Source organism: Pholcus phalangioides, unplaced genomic scaffold (assembly GCF_987345545.1).
Source record: "Pholcus phalangioides strain wild (caught in Gottingen) unplaced genomic scaffold, Ppha-v1.0 ptg000004l_1, whole genome shotgun sequence".
Taxonomy (NCBI): domain Eukaryota; kingdom Metazoa; phylum Arthropoda; class Arachnida; order Araneae; family Pholcidae; genus Pholcus; species Pholcus phalangioides.
The window spans coordinates 24,338,218-24,363,227 of NW_028301597.1; the positions used below are offsets into that span (position 1 = coordinate 24,338,218).

Sequence of the window (25,010 nt, forward strand, 5' to 3'; positions counted from 1 at the left end):
GCTTACTACTCCAGCACGCGATGATCTTATGATCTTTCGCTACTACATATGCTGATGCTGCTCCGGAGATAGTTTTCGAGCCATCTGTGTATATATGAGTTCTTTGGCCACCTATTTCTTTGTTCTGGTTATTCCCGATGGATACTTGGTGTTGATGCAGGTCTTCCGATGGGTGGATAGTTATTTGTTTTTCCGTCTCTGATACTCTTCTGGAGCAAAGTTTAATGCACCAATCTTTGCTGGTCGGTGTAGACGTAACAATAGACCCATTTGTGCTTCATAATTCATCCATAGACTCCAAGGCGGACAACCTGTAATGACATATAATGCGCTATTTGGTGTTGTGTGGTACGCTCCTGTGATATATGATAGTAAATTACGTTGGGCTGAGTCTAATTTCTGTTGCATGGAGTTGGTTGCGCCTGCGTACCAAATAGGTGTTGCGTAAGCCATTATTCGTGTTGCTATTGTCCAATAGAGAACTCGTCGGTGTCGATATTTGATTCCCCATTTCGCTCCGCCGATGTTTTGGAGCTGGAGAAGAAGCTTATTAATTTTTTCGGTTTGTTTTTCTATGTGTGGACTCCAAGTTAGTCTAGAATCTAAGTACACGCCGAGGTATTTTAATACATCTGTCCTTTTTATAGATTTTCCAAGCATTCTGATGGTGGGAGGTTTTTTTGAAGATATTCATAGAAACTTTGTTTTATCTGCTGCGACTGTCAAGTAATGTTTTCTCAACCATGTCGTAAATTTTTCTAAGGCTTCCATCGCTATTTTTTCAGTGCCTTTGACTGTGTGGTATGAGACTATCAGGAGAATGTCGTCTGCATATGCCCGTACTTTCACATTTGATGGCCATGGCTCTTTCAGGATTTCGTCAACCACAAGGTTCCATAAGAGTGGTCCAGAACATGAGCCTTGGGGACAGCCTTTGTATTGATGCTTCCGTACCTCTTCTCCAGCTGTAATCATTACTATTTCTCTATTATGGAGTATATCTTCGACTGTTTTCAGAAGTTGCTCAGATATCGAAAGTTGGCGAAGCTTATCTATAATAGAGGCATATCGTAGATTGTCAAAGGCACTTTTTATGTCTATTGAAATAACGGCCACATTTTTGCTTTCTTTCCTTCTATTTCCTATTTCTTCTTTCAGAATGTACAGAGCATGCTCGGCCGATTTACCTTTCCGGAATCCATATTGATTTTCATGCAGCCAGGAATTCATGTCAATGTCATGAATGATATGTCATTCTTTGAACCAAAATTCTTTCAAATACTTTGCCTGTTTTTGATAATAGAGATATTGGTCGATATGAGGATAGGTTTGGTCTAATAGCTTTGGTTTTGGTTACTCTGATTGGCCAATATGCTTTGTTGAAACCAAATCATATCATTCGAATTCCATTCTTGTTTTAATCCCATTCCGTTGTTAAAAATCAACGTCAAAGACGCAGCATTGGAATTCACTTTGTAGTCGAAGTTCGTTATAACGACCATTCCATCATAATGGCGAAATATTTCCCTATTTCTCCGTCAGGTTAGTTTCATGCAAAATAACAGCCGTAAAATAACTTAAAATGCACTACAACGACTGAACTCGATTCACCCCCCCCCCCCCAGCCCATTTCCTGCCGATTTTTTCCAAAGAAATTGACAAAATCTGTCGTTGAATTAGGTTGACCATGATCTTTGATGGTTGGAGACCAATAAAGGGTATGGATTAAGATGATTCAAAGAAAAAGTGCTTGTACGTCTATGGAAAACCGGGTGTTAACTAGTTTCATCACTGGAAACTGCTTCGTTCGTTATAACGACCTCTCAATGTAACGTCCGTTTTCTGAACGAAGGGGGTTCGTTATACCCAGTTGACTGTTTTATTTTTCAAACTCAATAGAAAAATCACAAAAGGGGAATTAATCTTAGATTAATTAATTAATCTAAGAGAGGATAAACTGCATACTTGGCATCATTTTTTTTCTCGAGTCACGTGACAATAGTTACGTCACCAATGATCAAAGTCGAATCCCACCCATCCATTCCAAATCAATTATACAAAACCATTTCTTCTAGAACTTCTATTTTCTCCCCCCACAATCTACATCAATAAAATAATTGAGCATTAGAAACCATTAGAAACATACAGAGCCCAGTAATTTGATTCACCCAAAGACAGCGGTGCCCGAAAAAAAAAGAAACCACATAAACACTTGTTGACTTATAAACAAAAACCAAAACACATGCAAGCTTGTCAGTCCTTGTGCCAGGTGATCTTTCTCTCCAGCCTTGTCAAATGTCAAGAACGCCATGATTTTGCCCCGAAAGGACATGTTGGAAGAAATATCGGTAGGTAGTAAAATCTAATTAACGCACAGAGTATTTATCAATGCATCGATGATACGATTTGGGACCGTTAAGTGTGTGAGCGGATGTAGAAAATAATAATAATAATGGGAAATTTTTTAAGTGACGGGGCCTGTTATAGCCTGTGGACATAAACACTTGAGGAAGGAAGTTGACCTCGTTTTGACTGGTTTTTCGTGGTAAAGAAACTGGTTTGCTTTGCTTTTCTATCCATGTTATTCATAACATGGGCTCGTAGTTCCTGAGCGAAGGACATTCAGGTATTCAGGTTAATTTCTCCGAGATGTTTTTTTTTTAAATAATTTCTTTTCTTTGTGCGATTTTTTTTTTTCAAAAAGATAAACTCTTTCGAACAGAGAGTTGTAAATTTCACATTATCTCGATCCCATAGAGGGATTTTTCCTAATGATTTGCCCCGGAAAATACCTCGCATTCTTCCCGAGTCGAATGTCTTTTTTCTTCATTGAACTAATCTGAAGTATGTTAAGTTAAGAAATGTATTGGAGATCTCTCAAAAGAAATGTTTATTTTATCTATCATGTGGGGAATGAATGTTATTATTCATATCTCGATGCATATTCGGTGGAATTTTATGATTGTTATTTTTTTCATTTCCATTTTTTATTTCGATTGTTAAACCAATTCTTCAAGATTGGTGTGTTCAACAGAGTCGTGTAAGATCTAGTAGATTCTATCCGTGATAATAAAAATTTTATATAAATCGCTAGAGATTTTAAAGAGGAACATGAATGAATGAACGCCAGAACTTTGCCACTGGATTTATTCCGTTTGCCGAGATCTCTCCCAGTCCAGCTTCGTGGCAGAGTCTGGAACACTTTATTTTGTGTCAAAGAAGAAGAAGGAAAAAAAGAACATACAAAATTTTTACATATTTTCCCCCGGACAATTGGGTACTGTCGCGATTAACAAATTTTTGTGGTTATTAGGACGTGATGGGGTTGGGAGTTGGAGAAAAGTTTCGCGGTTTCGTTAAGATGAATGTACACATATTAGGATGGAGGTATGTTTTAAAAGCAATTGAGGGGTCCCCTCATGCCATCTCATCTGTTATCTTACATTTGTCACATTATATACACAGGATACAAAAAAAAACAAAAACGAAATGAATATCTTATTGTTTAAAGAGGAACACAATTCGTTTCTTAAATCAATACAATATTACCGTTTGATAGACTTGGAATGTTTATACAAAGGTATGGGCATCTTTTTAATGTTCGATTTATCGTGAAGCGCAGTGGGACTTCCCACTTGAAGACGGACTCACGAACCACACTTTTTGCCCCTCGAATAGAAGTGTCTCTTATTCAGAAACGAATGCGTTCTTATTCAAACGGACACGGATCATGACATCCGTTCCTAAAATAGAGGTGTTCCTTATTCGGAGTGTGCCCCTTAAACTGCATATAAGAAGAAAGAGGAGATAAAAAAAAATTTCTAATATTGCATGTACGAGGCAGAATTCGCCTCCAAGTTCTAATCAGCGGATTTTCCTCCAATTTTGCAGTTTTTGATCTACCTGGTTGATCGACGGTTCGAGTCACTTTCGACCCGAGCGAACTTCCTTGAACCATTGGATTGCTCTATTGTCATCAACCACCCTTTTGCGTGTTCTAACGATTGAACGTTATGGATCACTTTTCAATGAACGCCCATTTTTAGCGGTTCCTAGTGGTTACTTGCTTCAGTAACATGACCTACAGACCACAAACTTTTGCCGCAAATATTACAAGACGATCTATTCAATTCACGTCAGTAATTTCATTACCTTAGTCAAAGCATTGTTCAAAATTGTTCAAAAAAATAGGAAAGCACATGAGTGCTATTACTTCGTACAAATAGCTAATACAGCTTTTTGTTTTTAATTGGTGAAAGTCATGTGGTCTTTCTTAGAGCATTTTATAGAAGCTTGATTTTAAATATTCCGACCTCAAATACCTATTTTTCCCATATCTGAATAACTGATGAGTTCCATCTGCTTGAAGTTTTGTGTTGTAACGTATTGCTCCACGAATAAACCGAATCTCATTCCAATACCGTATTCAGAAACGGATGAGATTTATGAGAAACCATCTACATTCTCTGGTGAGAACTCACCAGTTTACGATGAAAACGCCCATGTTCAATGTAAAGTGGTGAGTTATCGCCGGAGAATGTAGATGGTTTCTCATAACTGATCCGTTTGTGAATACGGTTTCGAAATTATCCGGTTTATTTGCATTATCTCTTATAATGCGATGCATCTCGATTAGAGGTTTCGTTTTTAGGTTCTACATCAGGTCTTTTCAGTCCGCGGGCCAGATATGTGGTGCATTTCTACCGCTCGTGGGCCTGAAACTTGTTTATAAAGAATAGCCACGTGACCAGTATTTTATGGGATATTCCTATAATTTTGGTCACTTTTTTTTTTTAAATTACCCGTTTTTTCCCTTATTTTCAACAAGGCTTAGTTGAATTTTTAAAATCAAGAATTAATATATAATTTTCACCACTTATACAAATTATGTTGTGCTAATTAAAACTATCATGATCAGTCATACTGAAACTATAAATCGGGCCAGAGGTTATGCACCCCTGTTCAACATCGACCAAAATCTTTCAATACCGAAAGAACGGTCTCCTTCCGCATACTCTGAGGATTCTAGACGCAGTGGAAGTTGGAAGCGACAAATCAGTTTCCGTATCGCGATCGAATGGTATCTTTTAAGTGGGACGTGATAACCCGCCTTCGAAATCACAGACTTTTCTTTTCGATATTCAGTGAGAGGCCATATCAGTCTCGACCTTTAGAACAATTTCCTGATATTTCAGTTTTCTCATCGAGTTCGCAGGAAGCAAATCTTTCCCCCTTCAGTAAGGATTGTTTTTGCGAATGAATAGATAGATATATAAGCTTTTATACCGTCCATTATGTATCACCAGGAAAGAGTACCCTTCCGAAACGACTCGCGATAGCCTATCATTTTCTGCAATGCCTTTCACTGAAACTTGTGATTCCCGTCGTCCTTAAAGTTCAGAGGTCCATACTTTTGCTGAATAGATAGATCTGGGCAATTTGGTTCACGTGACGAGGATGAACTCTACCCTAACAACTTTCAGTCGGAATATACGCGTGGACGGAATGTAATGGTATATGAAAATGGTAAAAAAACAAAATGCCATTACATTTAAATCGTATTCATGTCTCTGGTTCATTCCAGTTTAAATCGGACTGAATGGAGGTCACAAAAACTAAATACAGTCAAACTCGGTTATCACGATCTTGGTTGTAGCAACACCTCGGCTATAACGTCAATAATTGGCAGAACAGGGGTTCTCAAACGGTGCACCGCAGAGTGGTGACCCAATAAAGTTTTTTTCGAAGAGATCCTTTGTTGAACTACTCTAAGGAGCCGTGGATAAACGTTGATTAGGGTAAGGGGTGCTGCGGGAGGGAAAACTTGCCATAGCACTACATACTTCTTCGACAATTGGCAACATATCCAGTATTAATGATTTCAATTTTCCGTATTTTTCTCAATATAATAATCTAACCATAACGACCCTGGCTATAACGGCAAAATTTCACGGAATCTTCAATATCGTTATAACCGAGTTTGACTGCACATCCCAACGTTATAAAACTTGCAATATCGTCAAATTTACCTAGCGAAACGAACTAATGTTTAACTTGGGTAGTCATTTAATTTTGTCCGCAATGGTTTCATATGGATATCTTCTCCTCCAAATTCAACTTCCTGGGTCGCCTACTAAACGTTGCTTCCGATTCACACAAAAAAAAACGTGACTTTAAAGACAAGCACGGAAATATCCATCAGGTTTCGGTTTTATTTTGACATCCGGGCCTCGATGGGGTCAACATCAGAAGTAGTAGTAGTTATACATAGGGAAAAAAAAAGGAGGATGAGTTAAAAAAGAAAACATTAACAGGAAAAAGCATCGTGAAACATCAAGTGCCGACCCCGAAGGCTGCTGCTGGTACCAAAAACGTGATGTCCTAATTGTATGCCCGAAGTGATAATAACTTCCACCTTCTCTCTTGTCTGGTTCTTGACGCATCGAGGTAAAGAATGGAAGGTTCAGTTCATTATCGAATAAAAAACTTGGTAAGAGAGAGACCTTTACCAATAACATTCGGGAAGAAACGGAAACTTGACATATAACCGGGAAATCGACTTATGGTGGAATTAATGGTTGTTACGACCCCATACTTATCTCTCTCTCTTCCAAGATGCCATTGTGAACAGGTATCTTCGATGAGAGAAAATGACACGGATGGCCTCTATTTTGAATATTCAATTAAGAAAAGTCTCGGTACATCACGGTTTCAATGTAAATCATTAGCTTTACTTGGTTATTGTAATAATGTGTTTCGAAATAGAATCAAACTCGGTTGTAACGATAATTCGGCTATAACGCCAATAATTGAAGGGTCGTTAAAGTCAGGGTGGATTAATTATCGTCGATTAATCCTCATTTTAGGAAAAGACGGTTTTATTAGAATTTTGTTGTGATAGGTTCCCATGTTGAAAATGTTTGATTTCGTAATCTGAAGGGAAATTGAAACTGAGATTCCAGGACAGGAAATATTGAAGCTGAGATACTTCTAGTTTCCATTTCTATACTACTTGAGTCAGAATTGTTGAAAATGTGATTTAAAACACTTTGACTTTAACCCCCCCCCCCCCCCCCACACACACACTAAATTGATGGTTCTGGAGGATTCCCAGAAAAAACAACATTAATGAGCCTTGCTTAGAACGCCGAGGAAATTCCCCGGCCTCGGATATAACGGCATATGTCCGTCGATTTGGCTTCCGTTTTTATGGTGATTTCCGTTGTTGGTGAAATACCTAGAACTAGAGCTCATCACATTGAATAATAGAACACATCTAACATTGTGAAAAAGATTCATCACACGCTTGATGCTCCGACTTGCCCACTAACATGACCGCGTATAGGAGACTCATTCCCGCATTTTCCCGAAATTTTGACGTATATATATATATATATATATATATATATATATATATATATATATATATGTACAGGTTGGGCAAAAAGTGCGTAGAAACTTTAAAAATGAATAAACACCGGAAAAATAACCGAAATAGAAAACGGTTTGCAGGGTTAGCATCGCTAGGTCACGGGAAAAAATCTCAAAAAACAGCCGATAGGTGGCACTGGTACGAACGACTTCAGTGGAAATATGCAAGTGAAACGGTTATAAGAACTTGCGCTCCTAATCCTCAACCAGTTCACCGTTGTAAACCATTTATGTGGACCTGCTGCATTCTGCCGTTGCTAGATTTGTGACTCGTCTGCAATGTGTTATCCCCTGTGGTGGTGATGGTCATGTGGAACACATACTGCTATAATAAACGATTTGGAAGCATTCTGTTCGTTGCTTTTTTTCGGCTTGTGTACGTCAGCGCCACCTATCGGCTGTTTTAAGTTAGTTCTTTCCCTGTCTGATAAGAATTCCCGTGACTTAGCGATGCTAACCCTGCAAACCGTTTTTAATTTCGGTTATTTTTCCGGTTTTTATGAATTTTTAAAGTCTTTACGGGCTTTTTACCCACCCTGTATATATATATATATAACGTCCCGTTTTTCCTGAACTAATCTCTGCTGAAATCGGGGAAGAACATAATTTGCATGATACTTTTCCGTGATTTTGGCCATCCCGACGTTTCTGTAAAAATTTCCCGTTATACGATCGCACTACTGTCATAGAAACCCACGTAAATTTAAATTTTTAACTGTATCAGAATTACTATCAAATGATTAAAATTATTTTCCAAGCATGCTAATGATATATCATAGGGGAAAAAATTACCCTAATATTCATCAAGCAAAATTGTTATAGTTTTCTTTTTTTGAATTACATGCCAAACCACTACGATTTGTGCAGTAGTGCTTCATTTTCCAAAATTTGACAATTTTTCAGTGATTTCAGTCATAATTGGCAGTTTTGCTTGCCTTAATTATTATCGTTTTTGGTTACAATTGGTGATTTCCTGTATTTTAAATCAAAAAATTCCCGTATTTTTTCTCAATGAAATATAGTCAGCCCATGTATAACATTTAATCGAATTTTTTAATGTTTAAATGGCCTTGAAAATATTTCACGGAATCATCTAAAGTTGTTATAACTGAATTCAACTGTACATTCCTGGCCTAAATCTCTCGTTACAAAGTGTTAAGACCTATTGCGCTGTTGGCGGGATTCTCTCAGCGCAATGACTCCTATTGGAATATCACCTCCGATCGATCAGAATCTCTCGTAATGATGATTTGGTTTTTCTTTTCCTACCACCTCGCTCTATAACTAACGAGTTAACTGAACGGTTAAATACGAAATAGCATTGGATTTCTCCCGCCTATAATAAAAAGAGGCAATGAGGCTTAAAAACCATATTATTATCATTATGCGACTGTATGTAAAACTTATCCATTTTATTTTCCTATCACCTTAATCGAAATACGTAAACACGGAGGACGGCAGCAAAATGTGCCAAAAAGATTTTAATCTCTGAAATCTCTCCCAGAGATTTTTCTCGCGGTTCATCGAGAACATGAACTAGGAAAATGTATATTGTGTGATTGATGAGTAGAAGATCTAGAGCACCCCATATCAATGTGTGTGTGTGTGTGCGTGAGAGAGCCCATGATTGTTTTCTCTGTGAGATCAAATTAATACGATAACCATCATTCGCGAATCATAATGTTGGATAACTGTTGTAATTTGCAACCGATCCGAAAACAATTGGTGGCTCATTAAGTCTTTTGATCTAGTTTCGTTGATGCGACTTCCATGAATTTTGGTAGTGTCTGAGGAGATGTGAGGAATTCGTCATTTTATGTAGAATCAGGGCAATGTATTTCATTAGTTATCAAGTTATCAAATGAAATTACATTCAGACTCTCAATTATCATGACACCTTGAATGAATAAACAGTGATACCAGCCGATTTTCCGATATAAAATAATGTTAAATTGCAGTTAAGAGTCCTGTTATCCAACTAAACAGCCCGTTAACATTATTTTAACGTCAACGTAAAGCAACAACCTCGGTTATAACGACACGTTTACACTGTTTTTATTTTTTGGTGTGTTTTCTCAAAAAAAATCTTACAATTTTAGCTCAGCACTTTGATATATAGTACTTTGAAATATTTATCCACCTTTCTTATCTATAACTATAACAATAAAAAAACAGGATTTTAATGGTTGTCAAGTTCCCATTCATTGTACGTAGGAACATTGGCTGAGACTATTGACATGCTTCTTTTTTTCTTTTCCAGTATCCATAGAGCAAACTATGAGCAACTCTCCAGGGATAGGGATCCTTATCCTCCCCCCCCCCAATTTAATCCATGGATTCAACGGATCTTCAACGTTTGTAACCTATTGGAAGTAACCTAAATTCAATAAATACGTCAGGGTTAAAATACTCATAACTGTCGTCTCTAAAATCAATTTTTATTTCAATGTTGTCTCTGTATACGAATATTATTTCCTTAGACAAGTTTTTCATTTTGTTGATTTCTACATCATTTATACCATGTCCGAGTGTCTTTTAACCTTTCCTCCACTACAGCCTCCTTTGGGCAATATATTTTTCTGTGTCCAATGTCTTAACCAGGGCCCCAATATACAGACGTGAGACTTTTTACTTTTTAAATTGATTTCATCTCAGTAAATCACCACTTATGACTCCTCTTTCACTTTATTTTCACTTGTGGTCCTATTATAATATCCCAGGGTCCAAGAGGCCATATTGCCTACAGTGGAGAGCCAGTACTTTAGCCTACTACCTTCACACTTCACCTAATGATATTATTTGACAAAAGAATGTATATTTTATGGTAAATATGCGATAAATCCGGTTATTATGCATAATAATCAATAAAAATCCGGTTCACTATTTATAATAACCTGCTTATCACATTTAACCCATTTGCCATTACATATGTATTTAACGGTAGTCATGACAACATAATTTCGTGGGTTCCTTTAATCTCGTTATAACCGAATTCGGAAATTTTTTATGATACAATTATTTATGGTGTCAAAAACTTTACTGGACTATAATTTTCAATTCTGTATTTTTCTGAAAAACGTGTAGATTCACCCCAGAGCGCGTTATGTATTCACACCTTTCAATGCCGTGAACATGTCAGCAAAATATACGATTGACTACCACATAAACTGAAGAAAATCCCATAGTTATACATGCGATTATTAATGATTTCTATGTAAATAAACTCGATTCCTTTCATAGCATTTCTTCTCAACGAAGTGCATGTGTATACGAAGAGAGGAAATCCTTAGCAATCAACTAACTCATTTAAAGCAATGCCTCATTAATCTTATGGCCGGCAATTCCGTTCTCTCGCCAAATATCGAATCGCTCCCCTGGGGAAGTTCACTTTCACTTGAAGGCATGAAATGTAATAGGAAAAATAAAAATCAGAATCAAAGAAGGGGGGAGGGAGACCCCTGTCTGAGTCCATCCTTGAAGATGTGGGAATTTCCCACGACGCGGGTGTTCACCTTAGTGTTTGCTCAGTTGTTTGAGAGTGTACTGGTCTGTTGCATGCATCGGAGAGCCTTGTCTACAAATTTCTTTCCAGTCCACTTGAAGTAGACTTCATGTATGCTCTCATATTTCTCTTTCATCATTATGTAATTCTGGGAATACTATTTTTTCTTTAATTGAAAGCAACTTAAACCGTGGGCCACTCTGCAAGATTCGAGATGTGGTAAAATCGAAAATTTCGAATTGTGTTTAGATTATGTCAATTTATAAACAGATTATGTGACCATCTATTTTGAATAAATACATAGTCCAAAAGATATCATTACCCAAAACAACTTACGACTGACTTCATCCTATTTTCTGTATCACAGTATAGGTTCGCGAGAAAATTTTCGAGCCAAAACCAAACCATAACACCGAAATAAATACATATTGAGCACAGTGTAGAAATATCAATTCCGGTGATTATCCCTCAAAATACAAAAAATGTAAACATCAAACACCCGTATCAAGGCTAATATAGCCCCTTCATCAGTGGGAAAACGGTCTGTTATAGCGCAGACCCCTCGCTAAGTATAAAAGCATGTCGTCAGATATAAAGCCAACGCAGGAATGGTAATAATGATGAGAGCATAGGAAGAGATAGCGATGATGATTGATACCATTGTTGCCACTCCATGATGGATACAAGTACAAATATAAATACAACGCCACAACAGGCAAAATGCCCAACGATGTCGCTGAGAAAAATTTGCCCACAATAAATATGGATGTCATATATTTCAAAAATACAGCAACCCAATTAAAAACGCAATTACAAACAACTCTCCGTCTAATAATCGAAATAGTATCAATCATCATCACTATCTCTTCCTCTGTCACCATCATCACCATTCCTGTGTTGGCCTTTTATTCAACCGCATTCTTTTATTCTAGTGAGCGGTGTGTGCGTGTGTGTGCGCGCGCGCTACAATAGACAATTTTCCACCGAAGAAGGGGCTATGTTAGCCCTGAAACACCTATTTTATTCAAATTTTTGTATTCTCAATTATAATCATTGACTACATTTTTTTACATAATACAGAACCCAATTTCAGACTCCCTCAGGATAGCAGGCTGTTGCCGTAGTGTGGAAGGGATTGGAAACTATGTACATACACCTAATGGTCCAACAAGCTACATTTATTTATGTTATTTAGATAAGAATATTTTCGCCAACAAGCAATATATTAGGTGACCTCCGCAAGCCTTGATTTTTTCCTAATCGTATTCTTGCAGAAGCCATGGTAAGGGAGAACACGAGAATAGCTTATGAAAGAATGGACACCTGATCAGCAGTGGTGTGAATAACATTTTTCACACTTATATTTTTCTCAGGATGACACGAGCTGTTAGGGGGAACATTCTCTTACTTTAAAGTGGTGACCTGATGATTGGAAGGAGGCAAAAGAAGATAGGTACAAATCTTGATGAAAACATTTGTCAACGTTGCTTTGAAAAAGAGCTCTGACATCATTGCGGATGTTAAAACTTTGATCCACTTACAAACAGTTCCAATTTCGATTAAGTATTTGCAAATGATGAGACGCCGAAGAAAGTCAAATTCTCAGCCAATTCTAATGAGTAAAACCCATAGACTTAAGATATAAAGTCTAATATAGTAAGTATTATTACTCTGTGGTAAAACCCCCTCTTAACGGACTACCTTCAGATACGGCAAAATAATAATTTACTCTTGCATAATAAAAGGATACATTTCAAACCCCTGATTAACGGTCATCCCTCTTTTAAGGACGAATTGAGTTTGAGGACCGGCAAAAAGTGAACAAATATGAGAATTAATTTGAGGACCGGCAAAAATTTATTATGGAAAATAATTTTGTATCAAACAAGTGTGGAAAATAGTTTGTGGACCGAACAAAGTTTCAAGTTAATGTGCGGACCAGCAAAAAAAATTAACAAGAAAAGTATTTTCGGAGCGGTAAAAGAAATAAATTTTAATACATAAAATATATATTTGCAGGCCATCTAGCGACAAAACAGAAATCAAATGGGGACTAAGCATTTTAATTTTCTAAATCTGAAATCATGTAGCAGTTGTAAAGTTTCAGAGAAATTTTTCGCAGACTGACACCGGTACGTGGACCAGTTTGAATCGGAGGGTCAGAAATAATGCAAGAAAAGCTGAGAAATTTCGGGTATTTTTGTGTTGCAGCGTCAATATCGATCGCCTCTCTACATGGAAAACCACTCTGTATCATGTATATTTACTCTCCCAACTTTCTCTTCAAGTGAATTCTCAGGCTTTTAACATCTAATGTTGGCATGCAATAACTACACAAAATACTACCCACATTTGTGATAATATTGAGTCTGTTAATGCATACGAGTATGTTCGAGTAGGTTGCTTGCAATGCCACATAGAAGTAAATAAAAATGATTTTACAAAATTAATGGACAAAAAAATATGTATGTGGACCAAAGTGAAAAATAAATAACTGGTCACTTTTGATTTAAGAGAAATAAAATCAAATACAGCAAAGGGAACGACCCAGTTATTTGTGCTGACGCCTACGGACAGTCTCCTACGGGGTTACCAAGGTCTTACCACTAGAATGTGTTTACAAGTTTGCCTACGCCTTCCACATAGAAATTTCGCTTTCACCTTTTCAACTCCTACATCTGTCAACTGCTTCTTTTTGTATGTACATACATGTATACAGCTCAGCCACCATTATTCGTATGTGTAATAACAATAAACTATGATTCAACTCTCTCTCTTTCGTAAATTATATAACATTATTTAAAAATAGAAAAAGTAAATCGCATGGCAATGAACTTGGGTGTTCAAAGGAAATGTTCACGGAACACAGCATATAGAATATTCTATACCGAATTCACCATGCATTTTATTCTATTCTAAATTATACGTATTATTATACATCGTATGAGATTACAGAAACTATGGACGGATATTCGAAAAAGTTACCTCCCACGCTGCATGTGTAAAACTTGCATATAAAGGCCATGCAGCGCCACTCATGATCATGAAAAAACTTTTTTTTCTAATTATTTTTACAGAAAAATCAAGTGATAGGGATTTTTCCTGAAGGATTTCACTAAATTTCAATGTACGAACCTCTCTGTAATTTTTGCTGTAATATTTTTTTAAAGAGAACACACTTGGCAAAATATTGAAATATCATTGACTTAATTTTATATAAAATTAAATTTAAGATTCAAATTTATGAAGACTGATTTTTTCCTTTTAAAATCGCCACTCAATATAACTCAAATAGGTATAAATGTATCTCAGACAATTTTTCTCATTTGATGAACTGGAGAATTTTCATTGTCTTGAATAAATGTGCAGGGTGGTTAAAAATAAATTGACACTACTCAGACGTATGTATAGTGGACCTATTCTGATGGAGATATTTTGATGAAACTTGGTATATACACGGACCATGGGAAAAAGAAAGATTCAATAAAAAAATAGTTCGATTTTTGACTACCAGGTGAGAAAGTGGTGCTATTTTATCGCAGTTGTCTTCTTTTCCCCCCATGGTCTAAATAACGTATATACCAAGTGTCTCAATGAAATACATCCTCCACAACGGGCGCTACATTGGTCTAAGTTGTGTCAGTATAAGTAAACTGAAACTACTGAGCTTAATTATACTGACATTACTCCTACCCATGTAGCGCTTGTCGTGGTGGACTCATTTCATTGAAACTTGGTATGAACGGTATTTGGACCACGAGGAAAAAAGGTAACTACGATTTAAAAGAAATCACCACATTTTCACCTGGTGGTCAAAATCGAAATTTTTTTATTGAATCTTTCTTTTTTTCGAAAAAAAAAAATTTTCTTTCGTTGAAAATTTCGAAAAATTGCAACTTTTTCTTTGCGAATAATTAATGTAAAATTCTTAACTTGGAAAATTTTATTTCTCTGTTCTTATAAATAAATGCGAAATTTACGATTTGGATTTTTTTTTCTGCGAAATTTTAATTTTATATTTCCGAAATTTACCTATCTTTAGGTATAATACCCCTAAATGATTTGTCCTTATTGAAAATCTTGGCAAAAAAAAGCTATTATAACAAACCTAAACATTCCCAAGGATAATAACTGTGAATTACAAAAATAGACAATTTCAAGAATGCATCTATGTTACGCGCATGAGAGGATTATAATAGAATCTATAGATTCTTTATATGCCTGTAAATCTTTCTTATTCTACGTCTGGGAAAATCTATACCAAAAAAAATCAAGAAAGAAAAAAAATAGAAATAGTTGTTTTGAAAATATATAAGGGACACATTTCTATACTCTCCAAACATTATTTCATTTGTAGCTTTGTTCATCTCTGATTCATATATCAAGAATAATGGATAATCGCATTGTAGTCTTTCCATGTCATTTCACAAGCCGGCTAAATCATGTGCATCCAGAACATGTTACACAAAAAAGTCACAAAAGCATCGAATGAGAATTTTTCATTGATGAAAGTCATTAATTACAAAATGATATCTCTCTTTTGGCCATGGCTTGTATTAAAAAAAAACAGTGAAACTTTCATTCCTTTATTTTCTATGACTATCAAAAGAGATGTATAACGAGCAAAATGAATGGAGTTTTCTCAATGAAATTGACATAACCGGATGAAAAATAGATGAAATATGTATCTTAATTGATGAAGTTGATTTCCTTTCAACATTTGAAGATGTTCTTCGTTGCTATTGCTCTCGATGAAAAGAGAAAAAAAATGTCATTTCAGATGTGTATATATATGTTATTTTTTTCATTTATGTGAAAAGCTATCACCTCACTTTTCAGATATCGTTCCGCTTATGATCTTTTTCTTAAAAAAGTAGGCTAAATATATCAAAGAATGGTTTCATCTAATATTTGGGGTTTTAGATTTTAGATAGTGAATAGAATGCTCCGGAAGATAAGTACAAAACACATAACTTGAACAGTTTTTTGTTTGAAAAAGTGTTTTTTCCCTCCCCCCCCCCAAATATATCTCTGATACTGTCTTTGTCTATAAGTCAGTGGTCCTCAAAGTGTGGGTCAAGGCGTTGCAATGGTAACCTAGGGGACTGGAGAGGTAGTTTCCAAAATAGAAACGTTTTCATAAGATATATATTTTCATCCTTCGCAGCATAAATAAAACATATATCAAACCAACAAAACGAATTAATTGGGCTAAATGTTTGTCAAAAAAGGAAGGGTCGCTGAAAAGTCTTGGTCAAAAAAGATCACAGAAATTTACTATCAAGACACAATCACTGAAAAATTTCTTATCAAAAAAGGCGCAATCACTGAAAAACAATTGCCAAAAAAAAGAGGTCACTGAAAAATTCTTTGCAAAAATTAGGGGATATTCGGAGATTGTTTAAAAATTCTTGTCAAAAATAACATTGCTTATTTGTCAAAAAGGGAACTCAAAAATCCTTGTAAACGAAGTAGATCGCTGAAAACATCTCGTGAAAAAATAGGAATTTCTGTTTGTCAAAAATTAAAACTTCGAAAAAACCTTGTCAAAAAAAACAAGATGGTCATGATCAGGTCACCACTTTAAAGTAAGAGAATGTTCCACCTAACAGCTCGTGTCATCCTGAGAAAAATATAAGTGTGAAAAATGTTATTAACACCACTGTTGATCAGGTGTCCATTCTTTCATAAGTTATTCTCGTGTTCTCCCTTACCATGGCTTCTGCAAGAATACGATTAGGAAAAAATCAAGGCTTGTGGAGGTCACCTAATATATTGCTTGTTGGCGAAAATATTCTTATCTAAATAACATAAATAAATGTAGCTTGGACCATTAGGTGTATGTACATAATTTCCAAAGGCCAACGCACGAATGGTGATGATGGTGACAGAGGAAGAGGTAGTGATGATGATTGATACTATTTCGATTATTAGACGGAGAGTTGTTTGTAATTGCGTTTTTAATTGGGTTGCTGTATTTTTGAAATATATGACATCCATATTTATTGTGGGCAAATTTTTCTCAGCCACATCGTTGGGCATTTTGCCTGTTGTGGCGTTGTATTTATATTTCTACTTGTATCCATCATGGAGTGGCAACAATGGTATCAATCATCATCGCTATCTCTTCCTATGCCCTCATCATTATTACCATTCCTGCGTTGGCTTTATATCTGACGACATGCTTTTATACTTAGCGAGGGGTCTGCGCTACAACAGACCGTTTTCCCACTGATGAAGGGGCTATATTAGCCTTGATACGGGTGTTTGATGTTTACATTTTTTGTATTTTGAGGGATAATCACCGGAATTGATATTTCTACACTGTGCTCAACATGTATTTATTTCGGTATTATGGTTTGGTTTTGGTTCGAAAATTTTCTCGCGAACCTATACTGTGATACAGAAAATAGGATGAAGTCAGTCGTAAAACAAGATGGATTTTTGTTGAAAAAGAGGGTCACCAATAAAATTCTCAAAATCGAATAATTGTGATCACGCATCAAAAAAATTTGAGAAACACTGCTATAAATCAATAAGATTTTCAAGAATTTCCTACAATTTCATTGACTAAAAAATTACAACTCATCTATTTCTAAATGTTTTCACAAAATTTATTGTATTATTCCTAGTTTATTTTTCTTTTTTTCCGAACCAAGTATTCAATCTCTATCCAGAGAAATGCTCGAATGAATTGAATAACCGAAAAAAATAAGTTTTTTTGGCCCTCAAAGATCATAAAAATGATCTGGCGTTTCTTTTGTCATTTTCGGACAAGTACGTAAATACGTTAAAAAAAATTACAAAAAAATGTTGACTTTCATTATTCATTTTAACAGATAAAAGTGTCTGAAAATGTTCGATTCCCCGTCGAGAGTTGCTGTATTCTCATCCATGTACTATAGATATATTCGATGTCTACACTGAAGAAAAACGTTCTCTTCCGTGGTATTGTGATTTGTTTTCTTAACCGTTCGATCTTCTTTCGCTCTTTTTTTTTAAAGAAATTGAAAGAATTTAGGAAACATTCGATGCCGTATCAGGGCCATTAACCTGTCCATTATTTCTTTCGAAAAAGGAACCAGCTTTTTTACCAGTTCCAATTTTCGTTCGACCGTTGTTTAATACGTCACTTACTCTGAACAGGATTTCCTTGTGTCATATGGAATAAATGGGCTTATTTTACTCGGAAATTTTTAATAATTATTTAAAAATACTGATAAATTTACTGATTATTTAAAAATAAATTGAAATCATCGAGTTTATATGACCTAACCTTTTCTGTTTTTGAGCCAAAACTGACTAAACACAAAAAAAATTGATTTGTGTTTATTATATGCCGAAATGTGCCCTTTTAAAAGAAAAAAAAATAGTTAAATAGTTATTTGATTAATTTAGGTAGATATATTCGTTAGGACCATTTGAGTTGCTAAAAATGCTAAAAATAAAGTTTTGCGTATGTGTATCTCTGGAGCGAAAAGGATAAACTAAAAAATTATCCCATGAGATTAAATTTGAATGATCGGAGTGCCTAATTGGGATGTATGATAAATTTCCCGTACTTTTCAAATTTTAAACAGAAACTAATGGATTGTGCACATGTTCTGAGCCATATGCTTTTGGCATGTGATCAATTTACTTCGGGAAGAGGGGAGGGCAGTATTTTGTGCCGGTTAGCAGTTTTGTTCCAAAGTATCTTATTTTCCCCTTCCCTTTCTGTTTTCGTTTTTTCAAGTTTTGTTGTTCTTCAGTTTTAATCGCCAAAAGGAAAAAATGGAATTTAACTCTCATTTTTTATTGATGATTTGAATGTGTTTTTTGACTTCATTACTATCTACAATACTATGTTACATACTATTACAATCTACTAGATATAAAATTGAACCTGTAATATAACGGTGTTTGTATGAGGTTAATCCTTTTTGATAGGTTTGTTTTGTAACGATGCTCACCATATTTGCTACTTCATGTGCACAAATATAATTTTTTTTGTATAAAAGGTTTCTCTCTTTTCTCCCTTTATGTCGTTATAAAAATAACAGTTTTTCATCATTTTTGATCTTGCAATCATCAAAAAATACTTCAATTTTAGTTTCACCGCGTTACGTTTGGTTTTAAGTTCAATAATTTAATTTTTTGCAATTGTTTTGTTGGTAAAAACAAAAAATATTGCTCAATTCAATATTTCTTTTTATCAAAAAAGTTTCCCCAAAAAAAATATTTGTCGTTTTTTTTATTGGGAAATATACGCATAACTTAATTGGCAATAGTACAATAAGTGTTTTTAATATTGTTTGTATTAAATTGTTTCTCTCTCTCGGATTTTTTTTTTTTCATATTTCTTATTGAGAATGATTTGGGTTTTTTTTTTTATTTTCTAATATTCCAAGGTACTAAAAAATTGTGTTTCTTACAATTTCCCAAACTTTCTTCAGGAAAAATCATTCAAGTTTATGGTGTTCATATTCCGCAGTAAAAATCCGTTATAACGACAGTTCGAGGGACGAGGGGAAATTGTCGTTATAACGTACTTCTCGCTGTCAGAAAATTTCTATATTTTGCTGTCAGGTTATAAAATTGTAGAAAGTTGCTGCATTATAAAACGTCTTTTCGATCATTTCAGTATGATATTAATAGTAATATTTAGTATAATATTCTGGAATGAACAGAACTCTAGTCACGAAATTGCATTTTTGGTGTCACAAAAGTTAATTCCATAAGGCATTTTTTGCATCGAATTTCGTGTCATCAAAGCAATTTAGTTGATCAACTCAACAGTTGAAAGTCTCAATTATTATACTGTATCACTGCTCACTTCTACGACTGGATGGATTTGTCAAGATTTTCCCGCTAATTGGAAATGCTTTTTAACAATCATTCGGAAACGTCTTCAAATCGCAAATTTAGTTCCCGTGGTGTCATAAATGGGATTAAGTAAATTTCACTCTTCAGTATCCATTGTTTGTTCGATCATGTAATTTTGAGTAATTTTCACGAGGAGCATGTGCATGATTAAAGTCATCGCGTTCAGTTCTTGAAGAGAAAGTAAGAAAAGGTAGCATTGTTGAGAAATCTTCTGACGTTATAGCGAATGCTTCCTGAATTTCAAGTCGCTATAGCCAAGTATTTTCTGTATCTCCAACATTCTCTATTTGACAACCACTTGCAAATCACTCGTCATAGTGAGATTCCCGTTATAAGCCATACTGATTATAAGGGACTTTATAAGTGTACCTTATAACAGTACTATTTGTGAAGCGTAATGTCAAAAACTAATCGTAAGAGAACTGTTATTATCTATAATTTGTGATTCCCCAATTGCAAAACCGGAGATTTGTTCCTCTCTATTATATTATAATAAAGCTTCTTGATTTTCATTGATGTAAGATTATATTTCAAAGATGAAAACAGATAATAAGCATTGTTGATTGCGAAAAATCAGGCACTTTCTCTGTGTGCTACTATTCAAATGCACATTATAATGCCGGTTACACAAAAAGAAGAAGAATGCGGATTTTCTGTATATAACAGCCAATCCACCTCTTTTATAATAGATTAAAAGCGAGCTATTCCTGTCTTAGGAGAAGCTTCATATGTTATTATACAATGCTGGAGCGAAAGTCTTACAACTCGTTGACACGTTCTTTGGTATTTGACGCCCCGTGACCCGAACAGTTTTTCATTCAGTAAGGAAGCGGCGAACAAAGAGTTTTAAGGCGTAGAAAGAGCAGTGGTTGGCTATCTTATGTGTATGCGTGTGTGTGTATATATATATATATATGCAAGCGTATATTACGTTAACGCGAATCAGACCCAAACAATTACCCTTAATTGTGCGTTGTCACGCTAGGGAACCTAAAAAAAATTATCTTGGGTATCTATTAAAAAATATTTGTTTGTTTATTTCACAATAGCATGATCGTTAGTATATGTTACGCCTATATCAATTTTTTTCATATTTATATCATAGATGCGTATCAGTCACTGACGAAAAGAAGTAATCTGGAATATGTTTCGATAATAGTGTTCACGTCTACAGTAAGAAAACAGTGGTTCTGAAACTTTTGTCAACCACGACTCCCTTACCCAATTCATGATTCATCTGTGGGCTCCCCAGAATAGTTTAAGATACCCCCCCCCCATATTAAATAATCACTTAAGAGCATAAATAGGCAGACACAAGAGCCACGACGTACACTTTGAGAAACACTGCAATACAATGACAGTCTCTCCACTTTTGGCTCTTATTCTACGCCAGGGGTCTTCTACTTTCCAGATATTGTGACTAAAAAATGTCTATGATGCCCGAGGGCCAACAAGTTATATCGCGATATCCAAATGCACACAGTGGCGTCTTAACGGGTGGGCCCACCGGGATCCAGGACTCCGATTCAAATATTTTTGCCGATTAAAACGGGCAACCCTATATTATTGGAGAGTTTCATTTATTCTGAGATTATTTTTTCATTATGCATGAATTTTATTTATTCTGAAAATTTACTTTTTCCTTATGCAAAAATGTATTTATTCTGTGTGAGTTTCATTGAATATAAATTTTATCACTTCTGAAATATTCTTATTGAATGTGAATTTTACTAATTTTGAAATTATTTTTTCACCAAGTATGGATTTTCATTAATTCTAGAATTTTTCCATTAAAATATGAATTTGTATTTATCCTGAAATTCATTTTTTCATGAAATATTTATTAATTTTCATTAATTCTCGAAATATTTCTCTCTCTTATGAACATTTCTTTTGACTCGTAACCCGCGGGCCATGTTCAAAGACCCCAGTTCTACACGGTAGCAGAGAATAAGGGTAATAACTCGCATTTTGTTTTACAGGACTAATACGAGAAAAAGTTGCGATGAAACAGCTTAAAATCCAAGTACTTATAGCGTACATACCTTCGTCCGAACCATCCGGGCAATCCTTAGTTCCATCCCTAACCCTCTGTAATGGTATACAGATTGTGGGATCTATTCTACAGGCGTAATGATCGGGTTTATCACATGGTGAAGAGCCTAAAACAGTATAAAAATGCATAAATGAACACAAAGTTGTATAAAAAAACTGTAGCATGTTTTATATAATTTCAACTAAAAGAAAATCATTCCAAATATACAAAAGTCAAATTCCCTCACTTTCTTTATCATGTAACATGAAAAACTAAAATAATAATTTTGAAAAACATTCAACATGGAAAATCAAGCATCATTAACGGAAAAACATAATGCTGAGATTATTCTTACTTTACCCAGTATTGACTTTCTTATTTTCCTATTTGCACGGTATTTATTTATTAATAAAGTTATTAATTATTATTATTATTCTAACTCATCCATTCCCTTGATACATTTGATCCATTAAATATGAATGTAAAATTTCTTTTAGCAAACTATTGATTAAATATTCCATTGATATTCAAAATGAATATTTATCAATACTCGAGTTAGTAGGGTATGTAAGTCTATTATTTATTCATAATACTATGTCACATCAATTACCATACGAAACTAAAAACTAGTGATATCGCTATCTTATAATTTACGGACATAAAGTCATCTTGAATATATATATTTTTAGCATTAAAGCGGAAATAAGTTATTACCGGATATGTAAAAATAGAACTTTACATAAAAATCAATGAAAAATAATAAATATATTTGTGTGCGTAGAATATAAATGCCGAGAAAACACATCACTATTATTTGACGTGATGTGCATTGAATAAGGAATTCTCTCGTGAAACATTATAAAGAATAAACCTCTATAGAAATATCGACACATAAATTTAATGACTGAATTGGAAATATGGATCAGATTTATTTATATTGGAGTTTCCTCGTTACAAATGTGCGTGAAACCAAGTCCTAAGAATGTCGACGAATTTCTCTCTTACAACAATATTGTCTCTGTTTTCTCTCTTTTCACATTTCTCTGTTTTAAGTTTGTATCAGAATGGGTGCGTATATTGTGTATTTTTTCTGTTTTTAGTATCAAAAAGTAGTTTCAGAATCTGTGGGTAGTGTGCATTCACAAAGACGTGGAGGAAGTTGCGAAGTTTAAATTTGCTGTACGATGTGTCATTTGAGGAGATTTACAGACATATTTCAATGGGTCTTTTTTTTTTCTTTCCTCTTCGTAAAGTAATAAAAGGAGGAGGGGAAAAAATGAGTGAATTACATTACCATTGAAACGCATGACATGCACGCATCAATGAATACACAAATGTCTGTCGAGAAATAGTGAAATGTTATAGACATCGATTGACGTATCGTTAATATTCCGTCCGTGATCAGAGAAAATATATGAAATTTTCAATTGACAATACGGAAGAACGAACGAGTTTCATTGACATTAATCTCTTTTTGTTTTGATACTAGAATTTGGCGGGAAATTTAAGTTCATTAATTTTGTAAACAATAGAAGACGAAATCTAAAATTAAATACACTAAAACTCCTCTTAATGGACACTCCTCAGATGCGGTCACCCCTCTTTTACATCCAAATAACAATTTCTAGTTGTATAATAAAAGTATGTATTTCAAACCCCTGATTAACGGTCACCCCTCTTTTACGGACGATTTTTTTTTTGTCTCATCGGTGTCCGCAAAAGAGAGGTTTTGCTCTATATTAGACAGAATTAATTTCATATTTTCTTAAATTTATAGATTCATTTATTGAATTCATTCATTTATTAAATCAGAATGTTACTTTTTTTTGAAAATTTAAAAGGAAATGAATTATTTTTCTCCCTTGTTAAATATTTAGAAAATTATTAAAAATGTTGTGGAAAATTAAAAAATTCTTAATACTATTAAATAAATTTAAGATTGTACATGATATGTTATTTGGATTTGTATCTGTATTTTTTCGGTGACATTTCTATGTGTTATATTGATTTGAAATTTATTTTGAATAATGACACATTGATTTCGATTGCATCATTTTGTGTGGCAATACAATGTTATTTTGTTTTCATTTTGAGTAATCACTCTTTGGTTTGATACTAGTATTTGGCAGGAAATTTTGAACCAATAGTTTTGCCAATAGCATTTCAATAGAAGAAGAAATTCTAAAAATAAACATATTAGATACTAGAACTTTATTATTCATAAATTTATAGATTCATTTGATGAAAGAGAAATCAGAATAATATTTATCCTTGGAAATTCAGAAGAAAATTATTTCTTTTCTCTGGTGTTAAATACTTTAAATCTGTGTCTGTATTTTTTTCGGTGGTGATTTAAGTGCAATATCGATTCAAATTGTATTTTAAGTTAGTTTTCAGTTGTATGATGATTTTCGTGGTATTTTGTATGATAAAGTATAGTACATTCATTTGAATTCTATTTTGAGGGATACAATGATTTAAATTGTAGATTTAATGATACATTGAATTGAATTGTTTCTTGATTAGAGTGGTTTATTAGTTTGAATCATATTTTGAGTAGTAGCCTACAATATTCTAGTTGTATTTTGAATTGTATGTCGATTTGAGCTGCATATTAGCGTAATTTTCTTGCGTAAAATCCACAGATGGAAATTTCTCTATTCCAGGAAACAATTGAGCGCATAATTAGCAACAGTAGAAGTTTGAACGCTGAATTTGAACAGTTTGAACACAGTGAAAACTTCATTCATCCACAATGAAATACTAAAAAAATGTAGAAGGAGCTATTATTATTTGTCACAAATTCATTTTTTAAATATTTATTTGCATTCCTACCTCTCGGAAGAAAAAAATCTGAAGCATTTAGAAATTTTTTGTTACACATAATAAATAGATAGATACACAAGAAAACAGAATAATTTAAATTGCATTTTGAGCTTCACATCGATTTTTAATAGTATTTTGAGTTTTATGTTTATTTGAAGTTAGTTAGCATATATCTGGCATCAATCATTCTTGATACAATTTATATTTTATTCATTTCATGTTTTTGAAAAATATTCTATACATTTTTAATCCAATAGTAGAGAAATTAAAACAAGTATTTCGTCAGCTGCACCTACAGCTAATATAAATTATACGATTACAGAAAGCATTAGATGTCAAAATGGAAGCATC

The 25,010-nt window shown here is 34.4% G+C and overlaps 1 protein-coding gene across 1 annotated transcript in view; it reads right to left on the reverse strand.

Annotated features, from left to right (window-relative positions):
- The window catches only part of LOC149086951 (uncharacterized), a 173,353-nt gene that overhangs the window by 105,226 nt on the left and 43,117 nt on the right, over positions 1-25,010 (reverse strand). Inside the window, exon 2 of the mRNA XM_089231158.1 lies at positions 21,844-21,960. Within this exon, the coding sequence (XP_089087284.1) occupies positions 21,844-21,960 (117 nt within the window). The remainder of the gene's footprint in view (positions 1-21,843; positions 21,961-25,010) is intronic.